The 15,396-nt window shown below is 48.6% G+C and overlaps 1 protein-coding gene, 1 long non-coding RNA gene and 1 other non-coding gene across 3 annotated transcripts in view; 2 read left to right on the top strand and 1 right to left on the bottom strand.

Moving 5' to 3' along the window:
• CD9 (CD9 molecule) overlaps positions 1-6,074 on the top strand; it is a 40,956-nt gene extending 34,882 nt beyond the window's left edge. Inside the window, exons 4-8 of the mRNA XM_033223121.1 lie at positions 234-308; positions 2,453-2,551; positions 2,700-2,789; positions 3,414-3,497; positions 5,576-6,074. Coding sequence (XP_033079012.1) covers positions 234-308; positions 2,453-2,551; positions 2,700-2,789; positions 3,414-3,497; positions 5,576-5,641 — 414 coding nt within the window. The 3' untranslated portion in view covers positions 5,642-6,074. The remainder of the gene's footprint in view (positions 1-233; positions 309-2,452; positions 2,552-2,699; positions 2,790-3,413; positions 3,498-5,575) is intronic.
• Positions 826-932, top strand: LOC117091305. Its single transcript, XR_004440396.1, has one exon. It is a non-coding gene; the product is annotated as a U6 spliceosomal RNA (small nuclear RNA).
• Positions 6,075-7,083: 1,009 nt separating the features above from the next.
• The window catches only part of LOC117090651, a 76,982-nt gene continuing 68,669 nt past the window's right edge, over positions 7,084-15,396 (bottom strand). The window contains exon 4 of the long non-coding RNA XR_004440080.1: positions 7,084-7,315. This is a non-coding gene — a long non-coding RNA (uncharacterized LOC117090651). The remainder of the gene's footprint in view (positions 7,316-15,396) is intronic.

The following is a 15,396-nucleotide window of genomic DNA, read 5'->3' as shown; positions in this document are numbered from 1 at the left end:
CTGTGCTCAGCTCTTTCCTCATGTCCGGGCACCTTGCCTCACTGTGGCCTCTGTCCTGGGCTTGGTTAACTGCCTGTTCTGTGAACTTCTTCCCTGCCCCTTCTAGGCTATTCATTTGTGCCACCAGATGCCTGTTCCCCAGGGAGTTGTCCTTCCTTGTCCCAAAATACCCTTCGATTTTCCTGGCTGGTTGGCTGGGACTGTTCTCACCCCGTCCCCTCGCTGCCTTCCAGTTCTTTGGCTTCCTCTTGGTGATATTCGCCATTGAAATAGCTGCGGCCATCTGGGGATATTCCCACAAGGATGAGGTAGGTTTTTCCCATGAGATCTCTTGGGTTTGGGAGTTGGGGGATGGGGGACAGTGAAGCAGGGGGCAGGTCCTGGCTGGGCACTTTGTTCCGCTTTCAGCTGTTGACCAGGCCCCTTATCTCATCGCGTGCCTGTGTGCCAGCGAACGTGCCCTCCTCGGGGCAGGGAATGTCAGTGCGCTTACTGTCCTGTGAGAGATTGTGTCAGTCATGGTGTTGGCTTATAGTAGATGTTCAGGAACTACCCGTTGGGCCTGTGTGTGTGTGTGTGTGTCTGTCCGTCTCACACCTCAGCAGCCCTCTCCCCCAACTTTTAGAAAGATTACTCAGAAAATACAGGCTTTCTGTGGGCTGGACACCCTTGCCTCCTCCTCTGATCTATAAATAACACGTTCAAGTGCTGCCCCCATGAGCCAAGTGCTGCCCCCAAGCCTGTGCAAGGTCCACAGATGTTTGAACTATGGGCCCCGCTTCCGGAGACTTGACCATCTAGTATGGGAAAAAGACATGAAATCGTGTGCTCGCTTCGGCAGCACATATACTAAAATTGGAACGATACAGAGAAGGTTAGCATGGCCTCTGCGCAAGGATGACACGCAAATTCGTGAAGCGTTCCATATTTAAAAAAAAAAAAAAAGACATGAAATCGACAAGGGTCATAGAGGTGATTTATATCCAAAGTTCTATGGGATTTGAAAAGGTCGGGTGGGGAAGGGAATCTCTTTTGGCTTCATAGACAAGGGAGCCGTGAAACATTGAATGAGAGATGTGTTCAGGAGGAAAGTTAGTGGAGGAAGGGGACTTCCAGTCAAAGGGGTTGAGCATGGCTGGGCTTGGGCTTACATGGGGAGCCCTGCATAGTTTTGGACCAGGATGGGCCATATCAGAGTAGTGTTTTTGGAAGGGCTACCTTGTCATGTTCAGCAAGAAGGGGGAAGGAAGAGAGATGCTGGAGGCAGGAAAGGAACCCTATTGTTTTGTTTTGTTCTTGAGACTAGTCAAGTACGGTAGTGAGAAGCAGGGAAAAATGGAACAAGGACTTCCATCTATAACTGACGTGAGCAATCCATTGAGATAACTCACTACCTTTAGACCAGCCAAGGGAACTCTGTTTAAAAAAAAAAAAGTAGGGCCGGGCGCGGTGGCTCAAGCCTGTAATCCCAGCACTTTGGGAGGCCAAGACAGGCGGATCACGAGGTCAGGAGATCGAGACCATCCTGGCTAACATGGTGAAACCCCGTCTCTACTAAAAAAAAAAAACACAAAAAACTAGCCGGGCGAGGTGGTGGGCACCTGTAGTCCCAGCTACTCAGGAGGCTGAGGCAGGAGAATGGCGTAAACCCGGGAGGGGGAGCTTGCAGTGAGCTGAGATCCGGCCACTGCACTCCAGCCTGGGCGACAGAGCGAGACTCCGTCTCAAAAAAAAAAAAAAGTATCCAAGCAATAACAGCTACAGCCATAGAAATAGGAAGGGATCATTGTGAAAAATGTCAGAAAGATGCTGAAGGAAAAATGCTGGCTGTTGGTCTGTTAACTGGATGTGGGTGAGCATCAAAGGGACAGACATGCATTAAATTGGGATGTACCAGATGCAGGTATATATCCCCTACATTATAATACGATAGCTGACACGTCCTCCAGATTTACTCTCTACTGGACATAGTGGCAAAGGACTTAACGTGCAATATCTCATTTAAATTCTCACAATAACCTATGAGCTATAGGGACAAATGTGGAAACTCCGGCAGAGGTTTAGTAATTTGCCAAAACTCATACCTAAGTGAAGAGAAAAAGAAGATGGAAGCCTGAGGAAATAGTCAAGTCAGGAGTAGTAGTTTTTAAAATATTATTAGCCTTTAGATCGTAGAGATTCAATTTAGGAGCAAAGCAGAGCTGAAGAACTGACCAAAGTATAAGACACAGGGAGAAACGGCCAGAGCGGGTTTCTGGAGGATGTGGGAGGAGATGGGAAGTGCCCAAAGGCCCCGAGAGAAGGCAGTGCTAGCGGCTGCCATCTGCCCAGTGATGTCCAAGCACATGGCCGAGAGCTTAAAGAGAGAGAACAAGATGGAACACGTAACATTTGTTCGTGGAGAAAGATGTGAAAATGCCACCTCTGCCCCTCTCTTGTCTGCCCATCGTAGGTGATTAAGGAAGTTCAGGAGTTTTACAAGGACACCTACAACAAGCTGAAAACCAAGGATGAGCCCCAGCGGGAAACGCTGAAAGCCATCCACTATGCGGTATGTTGCCTTGGCAAGGCACCCTCCTGTCTTACTCCGGACGGTGTCTGCACACAGGGGTTGCTGACTGTACCAGACCAGTGCACACATTCTCATCATCTTTTTAAAATGTGTTTCTCTCATCCCCATCCCTGCCTTCTCGCTGTAGTTGAACTGCTGTGGTTTGGCTGGGGGCGTGGAGCAGTTTATCTCAGACATCTGCCCCAAGAAGGACGGACTCGAAACCTTCACCGTGAAGGTAAACTCAGAGCAGGATCCTGGTGCCCCTGCGCCATTACTGTGGGCAAACCCTGCAAGCATAAAAGTGACAGCAGCCCAGGGCTGCTTCAAAAAGACCCGGTCTACCTGTGAAAGGGTGCCAGGGCACCCATCTCTTTCTCCCCTACTTTGGGCCTCTGTTTACCAAAGGGCAATAAAACAAAGGCCAGACCAGGGGAATGACAAGTGCTCTGGCACCGCCCACTGCTGCCAGCCTGGAAGCTGTCAAGGGCAGGCGTGCTTCTGAGTCTTGGACTCCCACTCTGACTTTGTCAGTGGCTCCTGTCTGTAAGCCGGAGTTCATGTCCAGCTCCAGAATAGTAAATAGTGACCTTACAGCTGTATCAGAAATAGGCCCCCAAGCAGGGCCTGTCCCTCCTCCTTCCCTGATGTCCTGCCCAAATTTTTAGCATCCATTAGCATAGCCATCCCTTTGTTCCCCTCTCCATCCGCCAGCCAGAACTTCTCTTATCCCTGAACACCCCTGTCCCCAGCCCACCCTCTGCCCAGCAGTTCTCCCGAGTGAGACGGGTGCCGTGGGAGGAAGGAGGTGCCCCGGGAGCAAGGACTGTGTGTGACCCAGGTCTTGGTTTGTCTCCCCAAGTCCTGTCCTGATGCCATCAAAGAGGTCTTCGACAACAAATTCCACATCATCGGCGCGGTGGGCATCGGCATTGCCGTGGTCATGGTGAGTGGCGGGACGTCGTCCTGGGACGGGGACTGAGGAGTTCACACTGATTCAGCCCATGCTCTGCCCAGACACTGCCGCAGTCTGTGTCTTGGTCAGCTCACTTTGTCCTCATGCCTTTAGCATTTCCATTTTACCACTAGGGAATGGAGAGACAGAGAGGCCGACGATCTGATCAAAGCCTCTCACCTCCTGAGTGGAGTATCTGAGGTTTCCCCTGGGTTTCTTCAGAGTTGATTCTCTTAGCCATTAAGGTTCAGGGCACAGGGCAGCAGTGCTGGCACAGCTGGTCCTCAGAGCATGTCTCCTCACGCACCTGCTGTTCTTCTCCCTAAGAAAGTAGTTCACTAGAGGCTACTGGCATGGGAATTGTTCCATTTCCTGAAGAGTCTCTGAAAATGGGCAGCCAGAAGGAGGTCTCCTGCTAATCAGCCCCTAGAAACCAACAAGGGCCAACCAGGTTCCTTGGGGTCATGTCCTCTCTCCCCGTGAGGGAAAGCCCCAGACAGAACATGGTCCTCGCTGGGATGGCCTTGGCTCCCTGAGTCTTCCCCCACCCCTGCCCGCTTCTGCCCCCTTGCCAGACTGCCCCCAAAGAGAGAATCGCCTCCTTTCTCTGGCATCTAAGAAAGGCATGAAGTACCTTTCAGCAAAAGATACAATACTACCTTCTTTCTTTTCTTTTTTTCTTTTTTTGAGATGAAGTTTCACTCTTGTTGCTTCGGCTGGAATGCAATGGTGCGATCTCGACTCACTGCAACCTCCGCCTCCCAGGTTCAAGCAATTATCCAGCCCCAGCCTCAGCCTCCCGAGTAGCTGGGACTGCAGGCGTGTGCCACCACGCCCAGCTAATTATTTTTAGTAGAGATGGGGTTTTACCATGTTGGTCAGGCTGGTCTTGACCTCCTGATTTCAGGTGATCTGCCCACCTTGGCCTCCCAAAGTGCTGGGATTACAGGCATGAGCCACTGTACCCAGCCAAGATATAACAATACCTTTTAAAATAGAATATTAGGCTGGGCGCGGTGGCTCACGCCTGTAATCCCAGCACTTTGGGAGGCCAACGCGGGCAGATCACAAGGTCAGGAGATTGAGACCATCCTGGCTAATATGGTGAAACTCTGTCTCTACTAAAAAACACAAAAAAATTAGCTGGGCGTGATGGCAGGCACCTGTAGTCCCAGCTACTCAGGAGGCTGAGGCAGGAGAATGGTGTGAACCCGGGAGGTCGAGCTTGCAGTGAGCTGAGATCGCGCCACTGCACTCCCGCCTGGGGGACAGAGCAAGACTCCATCTCAAAATAAAAATAAGGCCAGGCGCTGTGGCTCACGCCTGTAATCCCAGCACTTTGGGAGGCTGAGACAGGCGGATCACGAGGTCAGGAGATCAAGACTATCCTGGATAACATGGTGAAACCCCGTCTCTACTAAAAATACAAAAATTAGCCGGGTGCGGTGGCGGGTGCCTGTAGTCCCAGCTACTCAGGAGGCTGAGGCAGGAGAATGGCGTGAACCCGGGAGGCGGAGCTTGCAGTGAGTGGAGACTGCGCCACTGCACTCCAGCCTGGGTGACAGAGCAAGACTCCATCTCAAAAAAATAAATAAATAAAATAATAATAATAATAAAATAGAATATTAACACTTTGGGAGGCCGAGGCAGGCAGGTCGCACCACTGCATTCTAGCCTAAGCAACAGAGCAAGACTCCGTCTCAAAAAAAAAAAAAAAAAATATTAAATACACACAAAGACAAGCACAAAAGTACTAACCTGTATGAACTGTAGGAAAACCTGGAATTTGAGCATTAAATTTGGCTCTGAGCTTCCTTGTCCCACCCTGAAAGTTCCCAAGGAAACTGCTTGTGCACCTGACTGCCAACCCCCCAGATTCCTCATGTCCCGCATCCTTCTTATTATCTGGCCTGCATCTCTCCTGCTTTGGTACCTTCTGACTCGTTTGGCCTCCTGGATGCCATTCTCCTTGTCATTTGTCTTGGACTGGGTGACCCATGTCCTGCCTTTCCCTCAGCCTGCCTTCACATCAAACCACCCTGATGCTCATGTTTCTTCCTATCTCCCAGATATTTGGCATGATCTTCAGTATGATCTTGTGCTGTGCTATCCGCAGGAACCGCGAGATGGTCTAGAGTCAGCTTACGTCCCTGAGCAGGAAAGTTTACCCATGAAGATTGTTGGGATTTGTTTGTTTTGTTTGTTGTTTGGTTTTTGTTTTTGTTTTTTTTTGTGCCACTAATTTTAGTATCCATTCTGCACTTCTAGATAAAAGCTAAAGTTATTTTATGTTTGTCTTTTAATGCTTCATTCAATATTGACATTTGTAGTTGAGCGGGGGTTTGGTTTGCTTTGGTTTATATTTTTTCAGTTGTTTGTTTTTGCTTGTTATATTAAGCAAAAATCCTGCAATGAAAGGTACTATATTTGCTAGACTCTAGACAAGATATTGTATATAAAGAATTTTTTTGTCTTTAAATAGATACAAATGTCTATGACTTTAATCAAGTTGTAACTTATATTGAAGACAATTTGATACATAATAAAAAATTATGACAATGTCCTGGACTGGTTTTAGTTTCCTTTAATTATTTTGAGAGCTATTTGGTTTGCAAATGTCTTTCAACTGCCATTAACTCCACCTGCATTTATATGAGAAGTAGTTTGGGAAGTTGCTCACCCCAGTTTGTTTACTAATGAAGAAATCTAGATGTGGAGAGATTAAGGGATTCTGATCCAGAGTCACACAGTGTTAACAGAGGAGTCAGCACCAGCAGCTGGTCCCCAGACACTCATTCAGCAGTGTGACACGTATATCTTGGGGACGTGACAGTACACGTCACACCATGGTGGCAGGAACTTTGTTTTATTCACGGCCTAGCCCCTAGTTTCTGGTGCATAGTAGTGCTCAGTATTTTTTATCAGTTAATATTTGTTGGTTGAATGAATAAATGAGTGTGTACCCATCAGGGTTTCATCAGAGAAGCAGAACCACTAAGAGGTACTTGTTTGAAGAGATTTGTTGTGGGAATTTGACCTTACACAGTCACTGGCACTGGGGCTGCTTAAGCAGGCCCTGCAGACAACTGGGAAGGACAGACGGATGTGACATAAGGGAGGACAAGCCCGAGCGGGAGCCCTTGAAGGCAGACACATCCGTCTGTGTCAGTTCTTTTTTTTTTTTTTTTTTTTTGCGACAGGGTCTCGCTCTGTTGCCCAGGCTGGAATGTCATGGCCCAATCTCAGCTCCCTGTAGCCTCCCAAGTAGCTGGGACTATAGGCATGAGCCACCACACCCGGTTCATGTTTGTATTTTTTGTAGAAAAGGGTTTTGTCATGTTGCCCAGCCTGGTCTTAAACTCCTGGTCTCAAGCTATCCACCCGCCTTGGCCTCTCAAAGTGCTGGGATTACAGGCGTGAGCCACTGCACCTAGTCCTGTGTCAGTTCCTGCCTCTGCTCAGATGAGCCAGCAGAGAAGCCACAATTCGTGTGAGCTGTGAAATGACCGCTGCTTCACTTCCTACCTCCAAACCTTCCACAAGTTTCTCCTCTGTGCTCTACTCAACCGGAAACACACGGGAAGAGAATTCTGGGAAGTGTGGTTCAGCTTACCCCAGATGGACAGATCACAAAGCCACCGCTGCATGGGAGGTGTGGTCCGTGCTCAGACTGCACTGTCGTGGGCAATTCGGAGGCAAGCAGGCAATAATGGCAGAGTGGGATGAACAGGAGAAAGGTGAAGTGCAGAGGCATAAGAAACCGATTTTTATTTTCCATTCCTTAATTCCATTTGGGTTCCTCCTTAACACTATAAAAAGAAAAACAGGAAAGAAGGATCAAAATGTCCCCGAATGCCACTACGTTCAAACATCAGAACACCAAAGTTGATAGCAGCATTATTCACAATAGCCAAAAGGTGCCAACTCAAATGTCCATCAACAGATAAATGAACAAACAATATGTGGCATATCCATATGATGGAATAGAATTCCACCTTAAATCTGCAACATGGATGAACCTTGAGTACGCTATGCTCATTGAAACAAGCTAGACACAAAAGAACAAATATTCTACAATTCCCTTGATAGGCGGTACCTAGAATTGGTAAATTTATAAAGAAAATAGATTAAAAGTAACCAGAGGCTAGGGAGAAGGGAAAATAGGGAGTTATGGTATAATGAGTACAGAGTTTCTGTTTGGGATAATGAAGACTTCTAGAAATAGATGGTGGTGATTGTTGCAAAACTTTGTTAATATACTTAGTGCCACTACATTGTATGCTTAAAAATTGTTAATATGGGCCGGGCGCGGTGGCTCAAGCCTGTAATCCCAGCACTTTGGGAGGCTGAGACGGGCGGATCACGAGGTCAGGAGACCGAGACCATCCTGGCTAATACGGTGAAACCCTGTCTCTACTTAAAAATACAAAAAACTAGCCGGGCGACGAGGCGGGCGCCTGTAGTCCCAGCTATTCGGGAGGCTGAGGCAGGAGAATGGCATAAACCCGGGAGGCGGAGCTTGCAGTGAGCTGAGATCTGGCCACTGCACTCCAGCCTGGGTGGCAGAGCAAGACTCCGTCTCAAAAAAAAAAAAAAAAATTGTTAATATGGGCTGAGCACGGCGGCTCACACCTGTAATCCCAGCACTTTGGGAGGTTTAGGTGGGAGGATTGTTTGAGCCCAGTTCAAGACCAACCTGGGCAAAATAGTGAGACTCCATCTCTTAAAAAAAAACAACTGGCTGGGCATGGTGGTGCACACCTGTGGTCCCAGCTACTTGGGATGCTGAGTTGGGAGGATCACCTGAGCCTGGGAGGTCAAGGCTGCAGTGAACCATGATCTCACCACTGCACTCCAGCTGAAGCAACAGAGCGAGATGCTGTCTCAAAAAAGGAACAAAAAAAGGGTCAAAGTGGTAAATTGATTATTATATATATTTTACTACACACAAAAAAATAGCTGGGTTGGCATTGTTGAGTGTCCTTGCTGCTCTGTGGCCCTAGGTCCCTTGTTAATCTGAGGGCTGACTACTGTTCCGGTTGTGGAAATAACAGGTCAACCATTCGTTTTATTTTATTTTATTATTTTTGGGAGATGTAGTCTCGCTCTGTTGCTGAGGCTGGAGTGCGGTGGCACGATCTCGGCTCACTGCAACCTCCGCCTCCCGGGTTCAAGCCATTCTCATGCCTCAGCTTCCCGAGTAGCCGGGACTACAGGCACTCACCACTACGCCCAGCTAACTTTCCTATTTTTAGTAGAGACGGGTTTTCCCATGTTGGCCAGGCTGGTCTCGAACTCCTGACCTCATGATCCACCCACCTCGGCCTCCCAAAGTGCTGGGATTACAGGCATGAGCCACCACGCCTGGCCAACCATTCATTTTATGTAGGAGTGGAGGAGACCCCTGAGGAGTTCTAACATCAGCCCTGCGTGTAGTCACCAGCTCCTTCTAGAGAAAGCAGGTCTCAGAGGCTACACGCACTTTCCACGCTGCTGCTTTGCTGAAGGGTGGGTTAGTGTGGAATAGACCTCGGCTCCTTAAATCCCGGAACACCTCAGAGCTATCCATCTCCTGCCTTTCTGTTTGTTGTTAATAACGTAAGGACAAATGGGCCAGCTTAGGCAAAAGTGAGCAATTAACCCAAGAATGAAAATGGTTGAGCCTTAGGAAGATTCTGGAAACATGGACTAGGAACTCCTACAGCTCTCCATTGCTGTGCTACTATATTTTGTTCTCCAAGGAGACCAACTTTGCTACTCAGTCCTCATGGGGTCGGGAAAGGGCTGCTCCCCCAGCTCCCCAGCTTACACAGAGACAACCTCCATTAGCCCCACTTGAAGTTTTAGGAGAGAAAAATTTGACCCAGTTTGAGTCAAATGTCTACCTCTGTCCCTTCAGCTAGCAGCAAGCAGGGAGGGGTGTGTGGAGTAAAGACTCGGCCACCCTCTGTGACCTATTACTGGGCCTAGCGCCAGAAGACAAGGGATCATTGAAAGCTGGCAGACATCCCAAAAGGAGCAGGCTGTCCACACCCTCAATCAGGCCTAAACGAGCCTCCCCTGACTCTTGGCGGACAGGGCCAGGTGTAGGTCTGCAGTTAAGGGAAAACCAGGACGGCCTGCTGCTCTCAGCTCCTGAAGGACCTTGGAACAAAGGCCTTTAGGAAGTTTAGGTCACAAAAAGACAACAGACACTGCCAAAAGCAACAACTGCTTTGGGTCCAGAAAGAATCTCCTTGAGCATAAGAGAAGCAGTTATATGGAGGTGTTGGCCTCTTGCCTCAACTGTAAAAAGCAGCCCAGGGGCAGCAAATTTGAATCAAAGCAGCTGGATTTAGTAAAAGGCTATTACTTTACCAGTGTCCTCAAGGACTGAAAGTGCTTTAATACCCATAAACCCCCTGGACTCTCCTCCCAAGGCCCTACTTTCCAAACCTATGTCCTCTGGATGGAGTTGAGTGACCAAGGGTGGGACCAAGACTCCACATGGATCCAGGGACTCATTCCATAATGCTGTCATTTCCTAGAGTCCTCCAGGTGTACAGGGAATCGTTTCACTGACAGGTAGACCAGGGTATCTCATAAGCTTCTTGGGCACAAGATGGAGCAGTATGGGTGGAATTCCAGCACAACTAGGCATATCCGTGGTTGGGTGAACACAGTCATACAAAGGGGAGAGGTCTCTACCTGTGCAGCCCTGCCATGTTCCTTCCTGGTCAACGTTTTACATGATAACTTGGAATACTACTAAATACAGCCAGGTGCAGGATCACGCCTGTAATCCCAGCACTTTGCGAGGCTGGATCACTTGAGGTCAGGAGTTCAAGACCAGCCTGACCAACATAGTGAAACCCCATCTCTACTGAAAGTACAAAAAATTAGCCAGGCATGGTGGCGGGCACCTGTAATCCCAGCTACTTGGGAGGCTGAAGCAGGAGAATCGCTTGTACCCGGGAGGTGGAGGTTGCAAGGGGCCAAGATCGCACCACCACTGCACTCCAGCCTGGGCAATAGAGTGAGACTCCATCTCAAAAAAAAAAAAAAGAAGAAGAAAAAAACAGGCTCACGCCTGTAATCCCAACACTTTGGAAGGCTGAGGTGGGCGGATCGTGAAGTCAGGAGATGGAGATCATCCTGGCCAACATGGTGAAACCCCATCTCTGCTAAAAATACAAAAATTAGCTGATCGTGGTGGCACATGTCTGTAATCCCAGCTACTCAGGAGGCTGAGGCAGGAGAATCGCTTCAAACCAGGGAGGTGGAGGTTGCAGTGAGCCGAGATCACACCACCACACTTTAGCCTGGTGACAGATAGACTCAGTCTCAAAAAGAAAAAATAAAAGACTTTTACTAAATACTGTATTATTATATGTATATTTCACAAGGCTCTGAGAAATACCCAGTCATTTGAGTAACAGAAGTATAATTCAAAGAGATCTCCCAGACTGGAATAATAGAATATGACATCCAAAGGATATATCTCAACAGGAATAAGTACACAAAATCAAGCAATCCATACAATATGTTTAGCAGCCCTTGGTCCTTACCACAGCACTTTAAGTTAGCTGGGCAAGCATATATTTGACTGGTTAGATAACAGGGTTTTTCTCATGTGTTAAGTCTGGAGGGAATTAGAAGCGTTGATTTAGCAGCTCCACTCTGTGGAAGATGGCATCTCTGTAATTCTCTTGGCTTGTACCCCACTGTCATAAGGTAGCTGCTGTAGCTCCAGCCATTTCTACATTCACAGCTAGAGGTAGGGGAAAAACAACTGCTAGCTACAATGATCTCTTCTTTTTTTTTTGGAGACGGAGTCTTGCTCTGTCGCCCGGGCTGGAGTGCAGTGGCCGGATCTCAGCTGACTGCAAGCTCCGCCTCCCGAGTTTACGCCATTCTCCTGCCTCAGCCTCCCGAGTAGCTGGGACTACAGGCGCCCGCCACCTCGCCCGGCTAGTTTTTTGTATTTTTTAGTAGAGACGGGGTTTCACCATGTTAGTCAGGATGGTCTCGATCTCCTGACCTCGTGATCCGCCCGTCTCGGCCTCCCAAAGTGCTGGGATTACAGGCTTGAGCCACCGCGCCCAGCCTGATCTCTTCTATCTAAAATGCAAAAGCTTTCCCTGGCAATCTGGAAGTCAACTCACATTTGTACATCACTGACTAGAAATCTGTCACGTGGCTACTCATAGCTCTAAGGGAGACAGAAAATATGAGCATTTAGATTTCTTTTCAGTCTATAGTGAAGTTTGGAAAATGACAAGTGAGTTAAAGATATTGTATTCCATTTTACATTTGGAGAAAACATACGGTTGAGAGAAGTTAAATATTTGCCCCAATATCATATAGTTAATAGGCTGGATACAGGCTTGAATCCAGGACTATCTCTCAGTTTCATTGCATATTTCACACAGGGCTGCCTTCCAGGATTAATAACACAGGAGGAAACTTGACAGGAACATCCTGGAACATCTTTTGAGTGGAAGAACCCATTACATAAACGCAGAATGAAGAAAAAATTTCATTTGAAAAAAGATGTGGAAATTTAGCTTACCACAAACTTAATAGAAGCCAAAACTGTGAAGCGAGGATGCATCCAGAGAGGTGTCCAGGTGGAGACGATTGAGCCACAGATGTGACAGTCAGGCCCTAGAGGAATATGGTGCTGTGTTCTGGGGCCATTCCTCAAGAAGAAAGGTGACCATCTAAAGAGACCTGGAGAGGACAGAACTTTTTTGGGGGGGGTGGGGCCTGCCTAAAAACCTTGTCACCCAAGAGGAGAGTGAAGCACCAGGGGGTTGTAGCCTGGGGGAGGGGTCATCCAACAACACAACCGTCTTGGTTTTCAAATATCTTAATGGCCATAAGATGAACCAGAACGTATGTTGTCCCAGAGGCCAGAATGAGAACTGATGGGCAGAACTCTCGGGTAAGATTTTGGCTGAACATAAAGGAATCCCCTTTAAACCAGGGGTGGCCAGCAGAAAAAAGGCTCCCCATGAGTGGAGAGCCCCAGGACATAGAGGGGGCTCCAGGAGAAGCTACAGAGATGTCCTACATCCATTGGAACTTGATGCCCTCCATCTCTAGGAGCTTATAAAAATGTGGGTCTGCAAGCAAATACCCAGGGAAGCAGCTCTCTCCTCCTCTATATTCATTTATGGGGTGGGCGTAAGGGAAGGACCTCTAGTAAAAGTTAAGTAATAGGAAGAGTGAACATTTTTATGGGCAACCCCAAAATATTTCCAAATAATATTTTATCTCTGAAATTTTTGCCTTTTTTTTTTTTCGCCATGGTTGGGCTCTTTAAGATGCAAGAAAGAGAGCATTCAAACCTTTAAATGAGGTTGGTGGAAGGATATTCATCATCTCAACAGCCATGCTACCACTTAGGAGTTTGTGCACTTTCTTTCTTTTTTTTGAGACGGAGTCTCGCTCTGTTGCCCAGGCTGGAGTGCAGTGGCCGGATCTCAGCTCACTGCAAGCTCCGCCTCCCGGGTTCACGCCATTCTCCTGCCTCAGCCTCCCGAGTAGCTGGGACTACAGGCGCCCGCCACCTCGCCCGGCTAGATTTTTGTATTTTTTTTTTAGTAGAGACGGGGTTTCACTGTGTTAGCCAGAATGGTCTCGATCTCCTGACCTCGTGATCCGCCCGTCTCGGCCTCCCAGTTTCTGCACTTTCTAAGCTGAACTCTGCAGAGACCTGAGACAGTAGCTCACGGCAGACCTGCATCTGGCATCTGCCCCAGCACCTCCGCTTCTCTCTGCATCTCACAGGCAAGCTCCTTTAGCAGGAAGGATCTAAGCAGGTAGTTTGTTCCCTTCCAGTAAGACGCAGCCTTATTGGCACCCCTTGCCGGAACACTACCAATCCCTGGTCTAATTGCCTGTGGCCAGGGCACAGCATTGATGTTCCTGATGCTCCATGACCTTCCAAGCACAAAAATGTAGGCACAAAGAACGCCCTGGGACACCTTTCTGATTCAAGCTGACTGGCCCAAGGACTGCCTGGGACGGCTATCCTCACTTAGCTCACAAGGTAGTGTGTGTGTGTGTGTGTGTGTGTGTGTGTGTGTGTGTGTGTGTTTTGAGACAGAGTTTCGCTCTTGTTGCCCAGGCTGGAGTGCAATGGCACGATCTCGGCTCACCGCGACCTCCGCTTCCTGGGTTCAAGCAATTCTCCTGCCTCAGCCTCTGGAGTAGCTGGGATTATAGGCACCCGTCACCACCTCCCGCTAATTTTCTATTTGTCATGCGCATCCGTGTGAAAAGACCACCAAACAGGCTTTGTGTGAGCAACATGGCTGTTTATTTCACCTGGGCGCAGGCGGGCTGAGTCCGAAAAAGGAGTCAGCGAAGGGAGATAAGGGTGGGGCCGTTTTATAGGATTTGGGTAGGTAAAGGAAAATTACAGTCAAAGGGGGGTTGTTCTCTGGCGGGCAGGAGTGGGGGTTACAAGGTGCTCAGTGGGGGAGCGGGATGAGCCAGGAAAAGGAATTTCACAAGATAATGTCATCGCTTAAGGCAAGGACCGGCCATTTTCACTTCTTTTGTGGTGGAATGTTATCGGTTAAGGCCCAGCAGGACATTTGCACTTCTTTTGTGATTCTTCAGTTACTTCAGGCCATCTGGGCGTATACGTGCAAGTCACAGGGGATGTGATGGCTTGGCTTGGGCTCAGAGGCCTGACAGTATTTTTAGAAGAGACGGGGTTTCTCCATGTTGGTGAGGCTGGTCTTGAACTCCTGACCTCAGGTGATCTGCCCGCCTCAGCCTCTCAAAGTGCTGGGATTATAAGCATGAGCCACCATGTCGGCCCACACGGTAGTTGTTTTTTTTTTTTTTGAGACAATATCTCACTCTGTCGCCCAGGCTGGAGTGCAGTGGCGTGATCTCGGCCCAGTACAAGCTCCGCCTCCCAGGTTCACGCCATTCTCCTGCCTCACCCTCCCCAGTAGCTGGGACTACAGGCACCCGCCACTATGCCTGGCTAATATTTTGTATTTTTAGTAGATACGGGGTTTCACCATGTTAGCCAGGATGGTCTTGATCTCCTGACCTTGTGATCCACCCGCCTCGGCCTGCAAAAGTGCTGGGATTACAGACGTGAGCCACCACAACGGCCCCCACATGGTAGTTTTTATACCCTAAGGGGCTTTGGTGTCTCAGAGTAAATAGTCCTGACATTCTTGTCAAACAGCACATGATGAGAGGTGTTTTTTTTAATCGTTCTCCTTAAATTGACCACACTCCAAAAGAGGTAAGACTGTGTGTGAGGCTCTTTGAGAAACAGGTTACGAAGAGGGTCTGTGAGCCAGACGTGTAGAAAGTCAAGTGGCAGAATCAGCTGCAGGTTCACGGGTCCCAAGCCAGGCATCCTTAGAGTCAAAGGACTTCATTCCTCCAATCTGAGCTCTCTCCTGTTCCCTTCAGCCATGATTTGAACCCACCCAGGGATAAGGAGGCCCAGGGCGGCTTCCACCCTACTCACCTTCAGTCTTCGGCCGCCTTGGTGAGGCCAGAGCATCTAATGTAATTGTCTTCACTCAAGCCTTGGCCATCAGACCCCTGGAGAGCTAATTTGATTTCTTTCCTTTTAAATTAGATTTCCCCAAACCATCTGCTTCCACTGTGGAAATGCAGGCAGGATCAGCTCCCCCCACCTGCCGCCCGCCGAGACGGAGTCTTGCTCTGTCACCCAGGCTGGAGTGCAGTGGCATGATCTCAGCTCACTGCAACCTCCACCTCCTGGGTTCAAACGATTCTCCTGCCTCAGCCTCCCATAGTGCTGGGATTACAGGCGTGAGCCACTGCACCCGGCCTTTTTTTTTTTTTTTTTTTTTTTTGAGAGGGAGTCTTGCTTTGTCCTTTAGGCTGCAGTGCAATGGTACAA

The sequence above is a fragment of the Trachypithecus francoisi genome, unplaced genomic scaffold (assembly GCF_009764315.1).
Source record: "Trachypithecus francoisi isolate TF-2019V2 unplaced genomic scaffold, Tfra_2.0 Lachesis_group11, whole genome shotgun sequence".
In the NCBI taxonomy this organism is placed as follows: Eukaryota; Metazoa; Chordata; class Mammalia; order Primates; family Cercopithecidae; genus Trachypithecus; species Trachypithecus francoisi.
The sequence above is the reverse complement of the archived record's forward strand: the minus strand, read 5'-3'. Positions and strand labels throughout refer to the sequence as shown.